Here is an 18,513-nt window from a genome sequence, read left to right on the forward strand (position 1 = left end):
GTTATTCTAACTTTTCAGTGTTTTCCTTTGTGGCACCAGCAGGCCAATCACTGCACTGTTCCTCAGCCAAATCCACCCACAATGAAACCAGTCACATGGAGGGCACATCAATTCTGGCCATTTAACCTACTATCTCCTAGAGAGTTCAGCAAATGGTTTCCCTGCTTCCTACAGTCTCCTACAGTCTCCTGCACAGACACAGGACAAGCACAATGGCTGCATTTCCTTCCTTAATGCAATTCAGATTTACTAGATACTTCACACAGGTGTCAAATAGGCTTTTGGATACCTGGGACAGTCTGCAAACACATTGCTGAAGCACAGCCTGTAAATCCTCCCAAATACGCATCTTGAAAGGCATTTAAAAAAACCCAAACTTGTTTATTTGAAGATTAAGCCCCTTTTTCAATTTTTCATTTCTTTTGAGATGGACTAACACTTCTGCCCATTAAACACTGCTCAAATGACACACGAGTTTACAGAACTTGCTGCTCCCCAAAACTACATTGTTAAAACATAAGGAGGAAGGAATGGGGACACATCTGGGATCCAATAAGTGTACTGAAAAGGTCGTGTAACTAAGCCCTTTATCTCTCACATATTTATTGGAAAGGACAAGTTTCTGGTTACTTTAAATTCACAACAGAAAAATGGTGTTGTATGAGCTAATCACGAAGCTGTATGGTGAACACCACACACTTACTCAACCACATTACATATGGGACTGCTTTAACGTAACATTATTTGAAAATATACATCCTAAAAAAATAATCCACTGTATGTGTCAAATAATTCTACAGGCTTCTTGCTAAAGAACATATTTTATCAAAATAAAGACGAATGAGATTCCAAAATATTCATCAGGTGATTCTTTAAAAAAGCAATAAAATCATTTATGTGGTATGTCAAAAGTTTTCTCTTTGAGGCACAAAAATAAATGCAGACACCACAATTTTGTCAGAGTGACACAATATATCTAGAGCTTCTTCCAGGCTACTCCAAATCATTCTGAGCAGGCATTTTGGTAATATGTGAAAGCAAACAGCACAGTGAAGTACATTAAAAGTGAGAGTATTTAAAACTAGCAAACCAACTTTCAACATACAGAAGAACTGAAAATTCTCCCATTAAATCAGTTAGTAAACCCAAAATCAGTAGCACAGGCTAACATACGCAAAAAATTTATATGAGTTAACCATTAAAAGAATTTACCATGTAAATTAGATATGGGAAAAATAGTAATGATAAAATGCTACATACCGATGTTGCAGAAAAATGTTTTTTTTTTTTTTTTCAAGAATAAGCCTTAGGTCCAGTTTTGTTTACACTTTCAATTAAAGTATGTATCACATTAATGAAAGTTACGAATTATATTGAACCAGGAAGGAGGGCACACATAAAGGGAACAAATAAAAATAATTTAGTGCCCTCAGAGGTCAGAAGTTCAAAGCTTGTAAGACCCAGGATAATCATGAAACAGGAATTAAGTTTCTAGCTGCAAAAGATTCAAAAAGACATAGTGAAAGTGAAGAAGAAACTCGAAAAGCAGCAATTCTCAGTTATTTAAAGCAGTTGTTAGAAACGAAGAAATATGGTTTGGGCTTGGGAGACAACGGAAGTTTGGTCTTCCTACACAAAAGCATCATGTTACAGAGGATAAACCCAGCCAAACAACAACCACACACTTAAGAGATGACCTTCAGACTAAGTCCAACAAATCATGCATGTGGAATGGTAGTATGAACACCAAGATATGGAGAACCGAGCTAAAAAGTTCAAAACAAGAAAACGTTGTGTAAAAAAAGCAGACTAAAAAAATAGCATGCAGAAAGGAATGGAAATATGCAGACAGAACCACTGTGTGCATGCAGGTTCCAAATTACAAAGCCCATGAGGAATATGCAAAATGGCACAAAACATGGTTTGGAATACTGGCATGAAGTTACAAAAAAAGAGCTACTAAACATCATGTAAATCCTCCCATCAGTGAGATGTAATCATTGAAATAATCTTCAAAAGGAAGCCTAATTGTTTAGAACATATATAAAATCTCACTGGCCAAGACAATATTAAAACTCACAAGCCTACAACCCTGCTTTAGCAAGCAGATGGACTAGATAACCTAAATAATTTTTTCAACCCTATCTCCTAGGATGATGTTCAGAAGATCTGACAGGCTCATGCACAATACCCTGCAGTCCTACAAGTATGTGAGCAAGTTCAGTAAAAAGACATTGACATCAATTATGAAGACAAGCACAAAAATATATATACTCCACAACCTCTTTGTAAGGCTACATTTGTTTTGTTTTTGTTTTTTTTAAAGGCACCTCATCCTCTAGCTATTGCCAGCTTTTAAAAAAAATCACTTTTCAGTTTGAGCAAGAGCTCAGTAGCAAGAAGGAAACATCTTTCAATACACATTTGAACAGCCACGTCTTACATTCCAATTGTAATCAGAATGACAGTCTTTAAAAACAAGCATGCTGGCCTACTAGTTTTTATGTACAGCAATTTAAACAACTGTGACTACATATTGTACTGTGTAAGCAAAAGCACAACATTCATTTCATACTCACACCATTATCCTTTGTATACACAAACTCAAGAGAACTCTTAATACTAAAACATTAAAATGCACCCATGGAGTCTTCCCTTACTAGACACATTTAATACATGTTTACAATATATATACACATATATAATATACATAACTTTTAGAATTTTTCAAATAAATCTTTGTAATTTTCTCTTCAAAAAGAAATAAAATAATGACACTGAAAGAATATGAGTCAAGTACACAGAACTCTCACAAAGTTGAATGCTCAGTTTCGCAGCCAAGTTTCCCCCTTTCCATCACAACCAAAACATTTTATAAAAACTAAATGATCTGTATTATTATTGTAGTCATCTGTTTCATGGTAAAAGTTCTAATCTTATCTACAGAAATATATTGCATATCAATATCATGAAGTGACATATCTGAATATTCTGAGCAATAAAAGGTATTCCAGGATATTTTAGCAGTACATAGAATGTGTTGCAGGCTCAAACAGCACACAGGTCAACCTTTTACTTAAATAATATACTTGATTTAAACTCTGAGATCAGCTTCAAATGTGGTCCCATCCCCTAATGCCACCTAAAAACAACACAGTCAAACCCTATTTTGATATCTTTCAATGACTTCCATTTACAAAGTGTCAGTTTAAAGGTAAAGATTTATTTATCCATTTCCAGTCTTAACCTCAGGCTGGTATAGGAAAAGCTGCACTGGGTTCTTTCCTACTCACATCAGCACCAGAAATCATCTCCAGCAGAAATTCTGCTTTCCATTCCCATTAGAGGAAAACACCAACTTCATGCTTATGAACAGTAATAATTCTGATGATGACACATAATAGAAAAGAATCCACTCACCTTCCTTTAAGAAGGGATAAAAAGACTTAAAGATTGAATTAGAAGTTATTTGTCATTCAAGTCAACAGAGAAGCTCTGAATAGATAAACAAAGCACATCTGTTGAGTAATTACAAGAAGCACTCATTCTTCAGGTAACCCAATCAATGGCACAAATACACCCAGCAAAGCGGACAAGTTAGAAAGTCCCACAAATGGTGAAGCTGGGAAATACCTCTAAAAGTAGCAGAATCTCTCAAACTGATGGAGTTTTGTATAGTTCCCACCTATTCCACTAGCAGTACTCATACAAAGCATTAGGTATAAGTTTAATCTTCAAAAAAAGTATTTCATGTTATCTTTTAATGCCCAGAATGATACCCTTTTTAGCAGAAACAGGAAGAGGAGATGAATGTTTGACAACTAAATTGTACGACAGCTTCTTTGGAAAGCTTTAGGATAATTTCTTGTGCCGGATCTCCAAGAATAAACAGCGTTAAAATCTGAATAAGTTAAGATCTACTACAGTATATACAGACTGCTTCAGTCTGTTGTTAACTGGGAGTTAGAGTAAAGGCTCAGCTTCTATCCATATGCTAATACAGTCTTTAAAAAGTATATAAATTTTTTTGCAAACTAAATATTTACTGTATAACATAGAAGATGTAACAGAAACTTTGCTGCATTTTATTTTATGTTAGTAATCTGCTTTCCGTTAATTGCATTTACCTTAGGCTAGCAACCAGATTAGGCTGAGATTAACTATCTGCTACTGCTCTCTGAACAAGATCTACTTTATTCATACCAAAGGGATGACAATGTGCCTCTCACGTGATACAGTAATGAGCATGTGAACTGACTTTGAATCTCTTCTTCCAGGTGATTTAACATTAAGATTCCTCAATGAGAAGCATCCTAGGAAGTTTCCCTCTTTTCCTGCTCCCTGATGCAATTAGACCCCTTCTTTCCAGTACTCCATTTTATTAGTAGAGAATACGTAGACCTAGTTTCACCCAAGGCCTGCCTGGACGAAAATTCACACCCTCTAAAATAAAAGCATTTATTTTTTATTTTTTTTTTAACTATGTGAAACTGAGAGATTCCAAGCTCTCAGCACCAGCTGAGCTCACAGAAATCAGAGCAAATGTCAATTTAGAAAACAGCACCCTGCAAAACTAAACACTTAGAAACATTCTCTGAATTACAGGGCAAGATAAAACAACTCATGCCCTCCTCTTCTCTTTGTGCAGCTGGTTAAATATATACAAAGCTAAAGTTGAACAGGAAGCACTCTGTCATACAAACACTTTAGCCAGGGCATCAGCTCCTGCACTGGCAATATAACATTTGGAGGGGTGGAATGCCACATCATGAATTGACTCATCAAATTTTTTGCGATGAGCAGTAAATTCTTGGATGCACGTCTTGCTTTCAAGATTCCACAGGCGAATAGAGCAGTCATGACCTGAAGAAAGGGGAAACAGTTTTCTTTACAATTCTCATGTCTGCCACCGTTATGAGAAAACGAAAATGAAATCTGAATGTACTTACTGCCAGACATCAAATACAAGCCATTAGGATCAACAGCTAAACTTGTAACTGCATCTAAGTGAGCTACCATGGAGTGGATCAGTTTTCCTTTGAAAGAAAAGAGTTATTTAGGTTATTTTCTGCAATTAACTTTGTTATTTGTTTTCAAATACAAATGACCCCACCACAGCTGATACTATAAATAAAAAACCCATGAATGAATCATTAAAATTATACAATAAGTCATTCTTTTAAATTTACAGTCTCAAGAGAGGCACGGTAGCAGTATCATCAACATTGTGAGACCTTAATGTCTGCAAAGCCACCCTGGTGCTGCAATCACTGCATTTTAAATATCTGCTCCTTAACTGAATTGAATTCTGAAGTAAGATCTACAATGGGAAGGAAAGTAGGGGCTGAGTATACTAAAAGCAGTGAATATAAACTATGATTTTTAGTCAACTCATAGAGAATTAATGTTCTATTAGAGTTTATTGCAATTACAGCAGTGTTTTCATGTTAAAAATAAGAAATCATGGGTCAAGTGAGGCAGAGGTCTAGAAAGCCCTAGAGTGCCAGAGCTTCCTGTTCTCCAGATCAAAATAACACAGAAGAAACCAGCCATATATATATATAATATAAAATAACCAACAGAAGAAACATGAACACAAGCCCATAAAGATTTTAAAAAAGCTTCCTTTTTTGTTAAATATTTATAAACCTCATACATAAGGCATTTTAAAAGAATGGACAGAAAATTATGCAGGTTCCTTATCACTGTGCCAACAAAGTTTTAAGTGCACAGGCAATCTTTGGGATCTACTAGTGATGAGAGATTTCTGTTTCAGAGGCTATTCAATTCTTGACATTCCTCAGAATTTATATGAATAATATTAATCATAATGAAATTCTGGTTATGATTTACGTTATACAATGGTTATTGGCTAAGACTTGCTGAAGAGAAGCGTACCTGTATTGTTGTCGTAGAATTTGATGTGTCTGTCTTCGTGAGCAGTGATACTAATTGGAAGAGTTGGATGGCTGATGACTCTGTTTATCTGACAGGAGGAACTGATTGCTAGGAAAAAACCAACACATATCATACATGTCAATTTCTAAATTCTTTGAAAGATTGCTACTAAGAAATTAATAAGTAATCCATTTTATTTGCAAAATAATTCTTACATTTATATACTGGAAACTCTCAACTAGCATCTTATTTTACGTGGTTTACTCTAAAATACTTTCCAAATTACACAGGCATAGAGGCATACATAAACCATATGTATGCCAAATAAGGTCCAACCTTTGGACGTAGTTTTAGGTAGACATATCAGGCAAAAATGTGAAACCAAAAACTGAGGGAAAACACCTTTTTTGCACTTCTCCACTGCCACATTCGTCCTCTTGCCTAGTCAAACTTTCTTCATGACATACAGACAGTACAGGCAGTTTATTTAAAGCAAATAAATCCCAGTTTTTATTATTTGATATATATGGATTAAAATTATGATTATTGGGGAAAAAAAGGATGCTAGACTATTCATAGGAGAGCCATTTTCTGTTCTTCAGTAATTTTGAAACAGCATGCATATATATATATATGCAAACAAAAAAAAGTATAGAAGTTTTCTGATTAGAAATCCAGGCATTGTTGTGATGCACGGATTAGTGCAAGGGTGGTCTTAAGAGATATAAATTATGACAAAACTAAAATCAGTTACTCCACAGTACATCAAAATACAGATATTGTCTTTCATGTTGACTGTATTTAGTTAAACTGCTACCAAAGAACACATTATTTAATCAAAATTCTTACAAAAATAAACAAAATAGAATACTACTATAGGTTCACTTGCTATAAAAATGGTAAAAACTTCAATTTACATATTTCTATAAAAATCTGAACCATCAAGCCTTGTCAGCATCCACAGGACACTTAGAAATTATTAAAGTCTAAATTAAGCAAGAAAACCCCATTCATATTAACAAACACTCCTAAAATAACTGAAAACACATGAACCTTCATCACAACCAGCTATCCTCACAGTTTGAAAACAACAAGCAAAGTGAGACTTATACAGAACAGTGGAGTCCCTAAGTAGTGATGGTAGGGCATTTCAGGTGACTCATTTTCCTCTTGCCTAGTTCTTGTAAAAATAGTCATCTACTTCTTTAAAATACTTGTAAGCTTTATAGTACTATTACATAACCAAAGATACTAAATGGGGACTGCTGGCTGCCATACCACGGTCTTTTTTTCTTAAAGGAACATCAATGAATTACAGCAAGGAGGAGGTAAAAAACAATAGAAGGGGGAAGGAGAGGGAAGCAGAAAGGTAACTTCCACTGACTAAAGTTGACTTATTTAGGACTGTTTTTTTCAGAAAGGAACAGAGGTGCGAGTTAAAAGAAGAAATCCTGCACAGTAAGGAATAACATAAAGAAGGGAGATGACATTTTCTATTCCCTCTTATAAAATGACAGGCATCTAACTAGTTTAAAATAGACAAGCAAAGCCAACAAGAAGGACTTAGTCCTTTTAAAAAATCTAATTAACCAGTAGAATTCAGTGACATTCAGTGTGTGTGTGTAATATAAAAATTAAAAAAAATTATACTGTTATCAAGTTACCATTGTGGTTTGAATATTAAACTGTTGGTCTCCTTTCTTATGTCACGGTAAAATAATTTACTGATAGCAGGCTCCTCACAGTATCCTCTAAAACTTCTCATATTGGCCACTGCCGTGATCCGAGGCATTATGCAGGACCTTGTCAATGAACACTCTTCCACTGGAGCTTTGCTTTTCTCCTGCAGTGAAAACTTCAACTACAGCCCAAGCCCAAATGAGTCAAGAGTGTAAGAAATCTTTGAAAAGGGATACCTCTGAGGAAAAATAAAAAAGAATCCACACGCCCTCCTGAATTTTTAATAAACTCAACTTTATATTTTCCCGATATTACTTCTATTTTGCAACTTTGTACTGAAGAGAAAAAAGAAATCTTGAAGCTGCAAAGACCACTGAGCTGTACTAGAGAAACATGTGCTTTCCTTGTGCTACTGTCTCTTGAAAAGCAATTCAGTGTGATCTTGTTTCTTCTACCTTATTTCAAAAGTACATGCAATTTTCTGCTATTGAAATACCCACAAAGTCTGTTGTAGCAGTAACAATTTAATATTACATCTCAAAAAACAGTTTGTAACATAATTCATGTTATTATTTATGATGAAACATGATTTCATGTTTGGAAACATCGAAAATATTATCAACGGTATCAATCTTAAAGAAGCAATTTTTTTTCCCTTTGGTCAATTTGGGGTTTTTTGGTACATACTTGTATCCACGCTGGACTCCAGGGTAAGAATTCGTTGCCGTGTCTCCATGTTAAAAATGCTAGTATGTCCACTGTTAAATGATGCTACCATGAGGCTTGGGTCACTGCTCACAAGATCTACCGAGGAAGGGATTCCCATTTCTAGAAAACAATGTAGTGATTTAGTTGTTATAAAATAAACAAAAAACAAACAAATAAACAAAACCCCCCCAATCAGTAAGCACTTTAACATCTAAAGGACCATGATTACAAAAGGAAACACTGCATTTTAAAACATGCATTATGCCAATGTAAATAGATTGCCCTGTATGATCACTATTTTAATCCTACTTTTTTTTGGACATGTGTATCAACAACATTCTTTACCAAGATCCCGTATCTGGAACTGCAGCTGGGCAGAAATCTATTTGGAAATTAAGAAAGTAAGAACTCCCTAGCCCCTTTTCCTTCCTTTAAGTGTAACAGCAATTCTCAAAAACCACAAAATAACTCCATTTCCTCAAGTAAAATGACATGAAATTGAAATGGTAAAACCAGCGACATAACAGATTATTAACATTATCATTATTATCATTATCATCATCTTGGGTAAAATCAGAGCTTAAAAAATCCACCAAAGTTCTCAAGGTGCAAATTTTATACCTGACACTGTCATCATAAAAACTTATATAAATACATTATCATTTCATATTTCAAAGCCTTGTCCATCCTGCCTATTGTGATATATATCTGACCTCCTTACACTGTAGCTATCTGAACACTACAGGAGGTCAAATCAGCAAAGCTTGGGTATTAGATACATCCCTTGGGATTTTTCTCCTCAAATGTCCTGTTCACCACCTGAAAGAACAACACTGGTAGCAACAGATGCCAGGAGGAGGAGGAAAAGATAGAGAGTGAGACACTGAATTTTAAGCAATCTAAGGTTATAGATTCAGATAACACAGAAATGTCATCATGTCCCTCTGAACTCTCTAAAGATTCATGGGAGAAACATCTTTTTTGGATCTCCGGAATATTTCTTAGGAATGGTGGTACTCATCTAGAGGTACTCCAAAAAGAGCAAAAAAAGGATTGGAGGAGAAGAAAACACATCGTTTCTGAAGTGACCTTTTCTACCACTGCCATATATGCTGATCTGCAGCTTCCTGGGAGACCTAAAATGGTTAATCCAAAGGACTTAAATGACGAGTGCCAGATATTTTAGAGAGTTTGTTGAAGGTTATCAATAAGCCATATGAAAACTGGGTTTCAAAGGAAGACCTTTGAATTTCACAATTTTGGTAAGACTAGTCCTCTCTCCCCCTTAATTTAATAATTAAAAACAAAACAACTCCCAAAAATACCCAACAGCTACCAGGAAATTTTCAAAGTGGCGGATAGACAAGCTGGCAATAATCCAGTTAAGTTTCTCACAGAATCCTGCAGACCTTTGGAAACATATTTTTGCAGAAACTAAAATATATGAAACCTTTCTATTTTGCTCAGGATAGCATAACAAGTAATGGTATATCTGACCAGCTTTACACCGTAACTTGGTAAGTCTTTTGAGTTATGTGAAAGTTTATTTTGCCTCAAAGTGCTTATGAAGAGCCAAGGAACTCTCTCAGCTCATGGGCTGTCTTTAGGACCATCAGCTCTAAGAGAACTTGGCAATATCAGTGAGCTCATTCTGGAGCACTTAGACAGCAAGTTCAGGAAATTAGACTCTAAACAGTAGGATGTTGATTTGTGCAAGACATTTCTGTAACTAAATCCAAAGATGTACATTATTTCAACTAGCAGTGTTTAGGATCAATAGGTTATCTATTTAGTTAATGTGCAAACTTAGAAATTCAACTAGAATCTCTGTGTTAGAGGCACAAGAAACAAATCTGGAAGGTAAAATAACACTGGTCTGAGATAAAGCACTGGCTACTCTAAACTTTCATTAGGGGAAGAAAGGGTTTTTTATTCTGGAAAAACCAAAAGCACCGGCCTAATGGAAATTCAGTTTGAATCTGAATTATGGAGTTGATACATTATATTCCACAGTGTTGGTAACATTAGCAGATCATCTAAAGCAGTTGCTTTTAGATGTGTCTGTCCCCATGTATGTAGGTATATATTCAGCTAGCGTCAAAAAAGCAGGGTCCCAAAATTTACTCTTCCCAAATCGTTCATAAGGATATAAAATCCAGCAAAAAAAAGCAAGTAGTATTTCTATTCAGTAACCAAACTTATGTCAGTCTGAGCAGGAATGCTCATGAACTTTTAAGGCAATTTTCTGTACCTTGATTATCATTAAATATATTGAGAGCTGGAGCAATTTCGGTAGCTTTCCATAAACGTATGGTGCCGTCTGCTGAACAGGACAGCAATCGCTGGTGTGCTCCACTGTAAACCAGACCCCACACTGCATCAGTATGGCCTACAAAAGCACCTCTTAGAACAGAAGGATCTGTGAACAAAACACAACAAAACACACTTCAAAACAAAACTGAATTACATCAATAGCTGTATCTCGATCTGTGTCTATGCACCAACCTTAGGGAGACAAAATCCATAAAAAAAACAAGGTCAGTCATGTCATACCAATATAGAAGCCTCAATTATTCTGGTATTAAGATGCTTGAATTTCATCAGCATATGTGCTATTCAGTTACCCAGTTTGCAGCTAAAGGAACACAACACTTCAGCAGAAGGGACAGTATAGAAATCGGAAAAACACACTTCAGTGTGTTTCACTTTCAAGAAGCCATTAATGGTACATCAGTCCCTTTCATGCAAAAGTCAGCTTTGAGGCCAACTGCATCCGAAGCTAAAGAGTGAAAAATAAACTTAAAATCTAGAAAAAAGGTTGACATCCATTCAGATCTGGTAAATCTTACTGAACTGTGCCTTTTTAGATGTTTGCAGACAACATTAACAGCTTTGGTCTCAGACTATTAAATCTCTTTATCTAACTACACAGAAATTTGTCAAAGAAAAGAACACTAAAATACACATTTGCTATACTTTTGAATCTAGCTGTTTCTCAAAATTGTGAAGAAATTAAGACCTTTTTAAGAATAATTAAGCCACTTAAAATTTAAGACGTTTTAAAACATTTTATCTTCTCATCAACCAGCATCAGCATTAATGCAAAAATTTACTTTAAGTAATTAAAGCTAACATTCAATTTGCTCCTTTAAACTTTCAAATAAGCATTATCTACAAAGCACCCTATTTTAACAACATAACATTAATGTCACTGAACACATCATTTCACTGGTGTGTGTGACAGCAACGTACCATAAGAGTCATAGGGGTCAATGTTCGGGTTGGTTGTGTTCCAGCCATGGATAAGGCCATCTGTTCCCCCACTGTAACACTGTTCACCATTACTGCTCATCACCACACAGAGCACTGGTCCACTGGAAGAAACACCCAAAAAAACATTTACTATTAACATTTTCATTATGTGAAATGCAATGTCAACAGAACCTTCCCATTTCCCTGCTAGATACAATTCCCTTGCTGCACAGATTGCAACAAAAATTCCACATAATGAAATCATAAGCTACAACATTCCCCACAGAAAGACCACCACAGTATTCGTTAACATAACTACAATCAGGACAACATAATCATCAGGCACACGAAACATGAAAAGTGTCACACTTCCAAATGGTAGGGTTTTTTATTTTGCATAAGCAGCTCCTTTTCCCTTTGTACAAGATCTAAGGTTCTTTCATTAAACAATTTCAGTAGATTTAAATTCATTGCATTCATTCTTCTTCAGCTTCCTTCTACATATGCACATATCTAACAAAAAAGGCAAGAGGTGCAATAATGAACAGAACACCAAATCAAACTGGAACTGTATAATCTGTAGGTTTTCACTTTAAAATTGTGGTGTATTCAGCTTCAGATATAAATAATTATGGAGAAGGGAGATGGACACATGCAGACATTTTAGATAAAATGGGAACTAAAGACATCACATGAAATCAGTAGCTGCTAAGGTGGAAATTACCTTTTAAACCATTCTGTTTCTGTTTAAAAATCATATCTTTCTCAAAATATGACAATATTTCCCAGGAAATACTTACCTATGTGCTCTGAAGGTGTATATTGGCTCTACATCAAGAGAAGCACTCCTAAATAAAGTACAAGGAAATGTTAACACGTATTTGATCTTACACAATGCTTTACAAACACGTGCCAGAATTGTTAAATTCTTAAAATCACTGTTACACCTTTTGCAGTGCTTCCTCCACAACTTCCTCACCCAAAAACAACTTTTCACATGTCTAGGAACTATTTGTAGTCTTTCAAAATATGATAGGATTTGTTGTTTGGTTTGTTTTTTCAGTTTAAAGACCTTCAAGGTACTTCATAAACTCTCACAGATCAATCAAGCCAGTAGGTAGCTACACCAGCGGTGGGGATGGAGTGGAGATATATCAGTATCACATGTAATATATTATTAGGAGCTCCAAATCCCTATTAAAGCAAAGTTTTGGACTTCTTGTTTTATACCAATGCTGTAGCACAGTTACAAACTGCTTCAAAATTTGCTGCGCTGGACTTTATCAATCCAGTGCTTGTTACAGACTGAGGGAAGACCAGTCCTCCTCAAAGGTCTGACGTACTCCCTTACTATTACCATTATTAGCTCTGCTACCAAATTGCTCTTATTTCTGCAAATCCTCAGCAACTCACAAGAGACAGTGTACAAAGGCAACATGTCAAAGTTTAAAGCTGTACACATGTATATGCATGTATGTGTGTACATACATATGCATATATATAAAAATGCATCTTCTACATTTATATCCACATGCAAGCACACTAACAGGCTGCATCCAAATATTTTCACTAGTGAATTAATTTGTCATGTTATCTACAAGGAAAATATAAAAATGTGAATGGTTTTCCTTTTCACAAACAAAATACATCCAGGAACACACATGGATTTCTTCCGGCACTCTTTAGAAGCCTCAATGCTACTCCATGAGCTCGTTTTCCTACTCTTAAAGTCAAGGATCACTTTCCATGAACTCCAAAGGCCATCCCGTGAAGTGGTATCTACAATTATTCTTTTTCTTCATAAATTAAAACTGTTCTTGAAGCAAAGCAAAAAAAAAAAAATCTTACTTTTTTGCTGGGGCTGTTTTTTGTAAATTCCACATTTTTAATGTATGGTCCTCTGAAGCTGTTATTAAGACTGGTTCAACCGGATGAAAAGCCAGACCTCTTATTCCATCAAAGTGACTTCTTAATGTAAATTTGGGGTTCCAAGTCTTTCTCAATGCATCCTTATTGTTGGCTATCTAATAAAAAAAAATGCCAAACTTGTAATTAATATGGAAGTCACAACAAAAGGAAGACATTAAAAATGTAGTTTGGCATTTTCAGAAGATGTGAAATTACCTCTTCCACTTCTCAAAACAACCTGCTCTTGAAAAACAGTCCACTTAAAACTAACCAGATAATTCAAAATGAGAATAAAGGTAGATGTATTCCATACAACAAGTAATGTCGTGTCCACAGTAATATGTTCTATGCAAATCTGAAATACTCCCATGTCTGTAAAATTACACAATTTAAAAGCACTGACATTTAAATGAAATCAGCTAGGTACTTGAAATTTGATCTACACCTACTAGCTCATTCACTTTAACACTGGGCTTGACTCAATCAATGGGCGGTCCCTGAATATCCAAAGTACCACTGACATGGCACCTCTGAAGTAAAGATGTGAGAGAAACAGAGAAGACTCTAGAAGCACAGAAAGGAACACAACCTAACTTACTCATCTAAGGCAACTAAAGCTCTGTAATAATGCAAAACAAGTAAAGGTTGCCAGAAAAGGAAAAAAAAAAAAATGGCAAAAAAGACTTGGCTACACACTAAGAATATAAGTGGCAGGTGATAAGCTACATGTATATAGACACAATTATTTGGCAATAAATGCCTTTCAGAAGATCCAAAAAGAAAGCCTTTTAAAAGAAATAACATTTACTCCAATATTGCTCCTCTGAACAAATGTTGACACAAAATGCTAAACAGACTTTTTCACTCTGTCAGTCAACAATGCCATAAGTTAAATTTACCTTTCCATAACTATGGTGATTATGAAAAACCAAGAAAACAAACAATTGTACTGATATTTTATTATGTTGAAATCTACAAATAATCCCAAATAATTTATATCATTAACTGCAAAGAAGAAACAACTGTTTTGAGCCTATCCAAGAATCTACATTTTATTCTAGGGAGTGGGGAGAGGAAGAGGAGATTTAAGAACAGAAGCACTTTTTTTTAGGTTTTGTTACATTTGGATTAACTAATAAAAATACGCATCAATTAAGAAGTTCTATACATTTTAAACAAGGAGAAAGGAGCTGATTTAGTCTTTCTTTTAGTCTTTCTTAGTAATTATATACTGCCTTGCTCAGGGAGACAAGCCAGTTCCTTTGCCAGTTTACTGAGCCAAGTTGGCTCAATGAGGGAACAGACAAATGCTCGAGCTGGTACAAGGATGGGGCAGGACTGCACAGTTAGCAGCTCTGGCAGGTTTCCTGGAGATTGGCCAAGAGAGTCTCAGCAAAAAGGGTACAAGATGTACAGAGTATTCATAGATATCTGGAGAAGAATTTGGTTGCCTCAACACAGGCACTCAATGCCAAACAGGTGACAGAGGGAACCTGCCTGCCCTCCAGCTGTCATACCAGCAGCACAGGTCCTGCATCACATCTGCAAAAGCCACAAAGACACCTGTGTGGCCTAACAGTGAATTCCAGTCCTGGCAGGGTAATAGTCTTCATTTGCTTCTCATTTATTCAAAGGTGCCCTTCCAAAGGAGTCCAAGATGATTAGCTCATAAATTGGGAAGTAGACAGAGGGACTTAGATGGAGAGCAGTCCCAGCCAGCAGACCAGCAACAGAGGAAACAGATCCTAGTCCTGATGCACCACCTACCTCGCTGCACCATGTCACTCCACCAACCAGTCTCTCTCAAGCTGTGAGAGACTGGGTTACTAAACACAACAGCCAACCTCCTTCTATCTCTCCCCACTGAAATGAAACTTTCTATCTCTCCCCACTGAAATGAAACTGTGTGGTAATTTGGGACTTGACAAGTAGTTTGGGGGGGATGTTCAACCCCAAAATTAGCACCTGATCTATATTTGCCACTAATAATAATATTTGCATCTACACAGACAAATCAAAACCTCCAGAAACAGCAAGGACATGCAAGTAGGATTCCAGACACTTCTCTCATTCAAAGTTGTATGAAATCAAGCAAGAGACTACTGCAAAGTCCAAAACCTCTATTATGACCTTAATAAGCCACTTAATCTATCCAGAAGACAAGAGATAAAAACAGAACCAACCAAAGTGAAAGTGCTAAGACAACAGTGTAGAAAGGAAGGAAAAAGAAAAGATAAACTTGTGAGTATAGGCTAGCAAAATGGAAAATTTCACCTTGTTAGATATTCTAAAAACTTACTCATAAAAGAAAAAATGTCTCTTTCAAGTAATAAATTCATAATATTCATTACCGAGTGAAAACCATTCTTTAATTTACAGACAGTCAAAGCAATATGTAGAAACTGAAACCATGAAATGAAGTAGGCTAATGTTGCCATGTTTTAGAAAAAAAGAATCTAGTAAAAATGTCAGTGGGATGAAAAGGACTGAAAATGGGAAAGTGCTTGCAGCTCTTGAGACCAAATATATTTAAAGAGGTACATTGTTTTTCAACTTTATTGTCCATATGATTCAAAATTGACACTTAAAAATAATATACTACATTTTCACTAATCCTTCCTGATTCACACTTGGCAGCTGGAAGAAGGTATGAAATAGGCCAAAACAGAAACATTATCTGTAAGCTAAAGTTCCAGTGAAACTTGCAATAGAAAAACCTGGCTTTCATTTTGCTTCACTGAAGTGCACAGTGACAATAGTGAGTAGCTTTGTAAATGTTGTTAGTTTTTTTTTAATCATCAGCACTAGAAAAAGGTAAGAGTTGAGGTAAGCGTGACTATGAATTCCTGATCACAGGACTTCATAAAGGCATTTAAAAAATGAACAAGCAGAAGTCAGTACTCTCAACCATGTGGGATAGGATAGGAATGGATAAAGAAATGCTGAATTCCAGAAATGAAAGCTGTTAATTCAGGATATGGAGACATGAACAAACAAAACAGTTTATATGGACACTTGAAGAGTGAAGTCAAGCAATGAAAGCATTACCATCTCATTCAGATGGTTTAGGTTTGTCATGTCCTCTGAATTTAAAAATTCAGCATCTAAGTTTTAGGTGTACCTGTAAAAGCAATTTATTTGTACACCACCTTAAGCCTTTCTGAAGGCATAATTAGAGAAGATTAGCAAAAAAATTAAGAACTGAGCCCAAATTAGGAGATCGTGCTAAAATACTGAATTTTAGCAGAAATGTTCTGTGTCACTGCAATCCAGATGATTCACAACACATCACATGCTCAGAAACTTGCTGTAGTAGTAGAGCGCATCTCTGCAGTAGCACTTTCAAAAAGTGTCTAAAATTTTATTAACTATGTAATTTATTGCTTTACAAGTACATACAAGGGCAGAACTTCAAAGTAAGGACCTGTAGGTTATTTCTGAAGTCTCAGACTTGACTTGTGATAGTAAAATCCCAGATGGTGATTACTTAAGGGTCAGATTTACTGAAAGGTAGGATTCTTCACCAACACACAACACTGAAAATGATCTCTGAAATCCCTCAACCTAGATAGAGCTGGGCAATGCTCTGAAGCTGACAAATCACAAGGAGCACATTATTAAAGTAATATGTGAAGCACCTCTTCCCAAGAAATCAGAAATACAGACAAAAATTATGTATGACTGAAAAGAAGCAATTTTAAGAAAAGTTTTTCATAATAAGTGAAAGAAAAACAAGCTGTAGGGTACACATACAAAAGTGCTGGCCACAATACCCTCCTAAACAGTCTCTGGTCCAGTTTCCCATTTGAAATGAGACTACTGCCCACACCAGCCAATGTAAACCACAAGCTTCCCCCAGCCAAGTCTTGAACACCTCCCAGGAGAGGGATTCCACTGTTTCTCTGGGTCAGTTGTTTCACTGTCACCTCCTACATAACACTTCCTCCCCCAGTGTCTTACCTGAACCTCCTAAGCCATGATTTGCTATTGTTTCCTCTTGTTTTAATGCCTGGCACTATGGAGAAGCTTGGCTCTGTGATTCTTATAAGCACCCTTCCAATACCTGCAGACTGCTATTTGAGCACTTCTCAGCCTCCTAAGAGCTGGACTCCCTACAATTTCTCTAAAAACCTCTTGAAGTAGAGGGGCCCAAAACTCCATGGAGACCGTGCAGAAGGGACATAAACTTCTCTCAAACTACTGGCTGTACGACTTCTAATATTTGTTCAGAGTCACTGGGGTTACACATACCCACATATATCACTATAACTAATTACATTTACTTTCAACTACTCGCATGACATGGCAGGCACATGAGCAGGAGAGGGGCTCGCAGAGAGCTTGAAGGCTGCTGTGTATGGGAAAACCAGATTTATCAAGTAAAAATTTGTGACAACCTCTGGCAGCATAATTTTATCTGGAGAATGTTTTCTGCTGAGTCTACACACATGTAACTTGCATCCGCCTTCAACAAAAAGACAGTAAGACCTTGAGTTACCAATAATAACCACTTACATCATAAGTCAGCGAATCTGCCTCATTTGCTACAGTAAGGCCTGCCAGTTCTCCAAGACCCAGCTCATTTTCAAGAGCTTCATCTGCTCCCATGATGAAAGATTTCCCTGAAGAAGGAGGGAATGTTAAAGCTTCCACTGCAAGAAAACAAAACAAAACAAAGCAAAAAATCTTGAAACTTGGGTTTATACAACACTGAATAACAAAAGTACATTTTCCACTTTCAAAATGCTAAACATCTCTCAAGTAGCTGAGGGGAAAATAGATATATGGAGATGCATTAAAAAAATATCTGTTCTAAAGATAATCACTGTACTTACCAATAAACAGCATCCTGTGAACATAATTGCACTTGAGGTGTGCATGACTCCGGACAGTAAGTGCAATTAGCCACAGGCAGGAAGAGGACACTACCATTCGCTCATAGATAATGCACAAGTAACACAGAACAGCTCAGACCCTTCCCAACTCTGCTACAAAATATGCAAATAGGCGCTGAAGAAGCAACAAAAATGCATATAAGAATAGCTGGTGGGAGCAGTTGCATCCTTC

At 36.2% G+C, this 18,513-nt stretch overlaps 1 protein-coding gene across 6 annotated transcripts in view; it reads right to left on the reverse strand.

Moving 5' to 3' along the window:
* Positions 1–18: 18 nt before the first annotated feature.
* The window catches only part of STRN (striatin), a 67,031-nt gene continuing 48,536 nt past the window's right edge, over positions 19–18,513 (reverse strand). For all 6 annotated transcript variants that reach the window (XM_027898861.1, XM_027898864.1, XM_027898863.1 and 3 more), the window contains 9 exons: positions 17,962–18,098; positions 13,387–13,562; positions 12,339–12,386; positions 11,539–11,660; positions 10,538–10,705; positions 8,266–8,406; positions 5,899–6,006; positions 4,950–5,036; positions 19–4,863 (listed from right to left, as the gene is read on the reverse strand). In XM_027898861.1, coding sequence (XP_027754662.1) covers positions 4,694–4,863; positions 4,950–5,036; positions 5,899–6,006; positions 8,266–8,406; positions 10,538–10,705; positions 11,539–11,660; positions 12,339–12,386; positions 13,387–13,562; positions 17,962–18,098 — 1,157 coding nt within the window. In that variant the 3' untranslated portion in view covers positions 19–4,693. The remainder of the gene's footprint in view (positions 4,864–4,949; positions 5,037–5,898; positions 6,007–8,265; positions 8,407–10,537; positions 10,706–11,538; positions 11,661–12,338; positions 12,387–13,386; positions 13,563–17,961; positions 18,099–18,513) is intronic.

Source organism: Empidonax traillii, unplaced genomic scaffold, assembly GCF_003031625.1.
Source record: "Empidonax traillii isolate 1590-97213 ecotype Southwest subspecies unplaced genomic scaffold, ASM303162v1 scaffold626:size867168, whole genome shotgun sequence".
In the NCBI taxonomy this organism is placed as follows: Eukaryota; Metazoa; Chordata; class Aves; order Passeriformes; family Tyrannidae; genus Empidonax; species Empidonax traillii.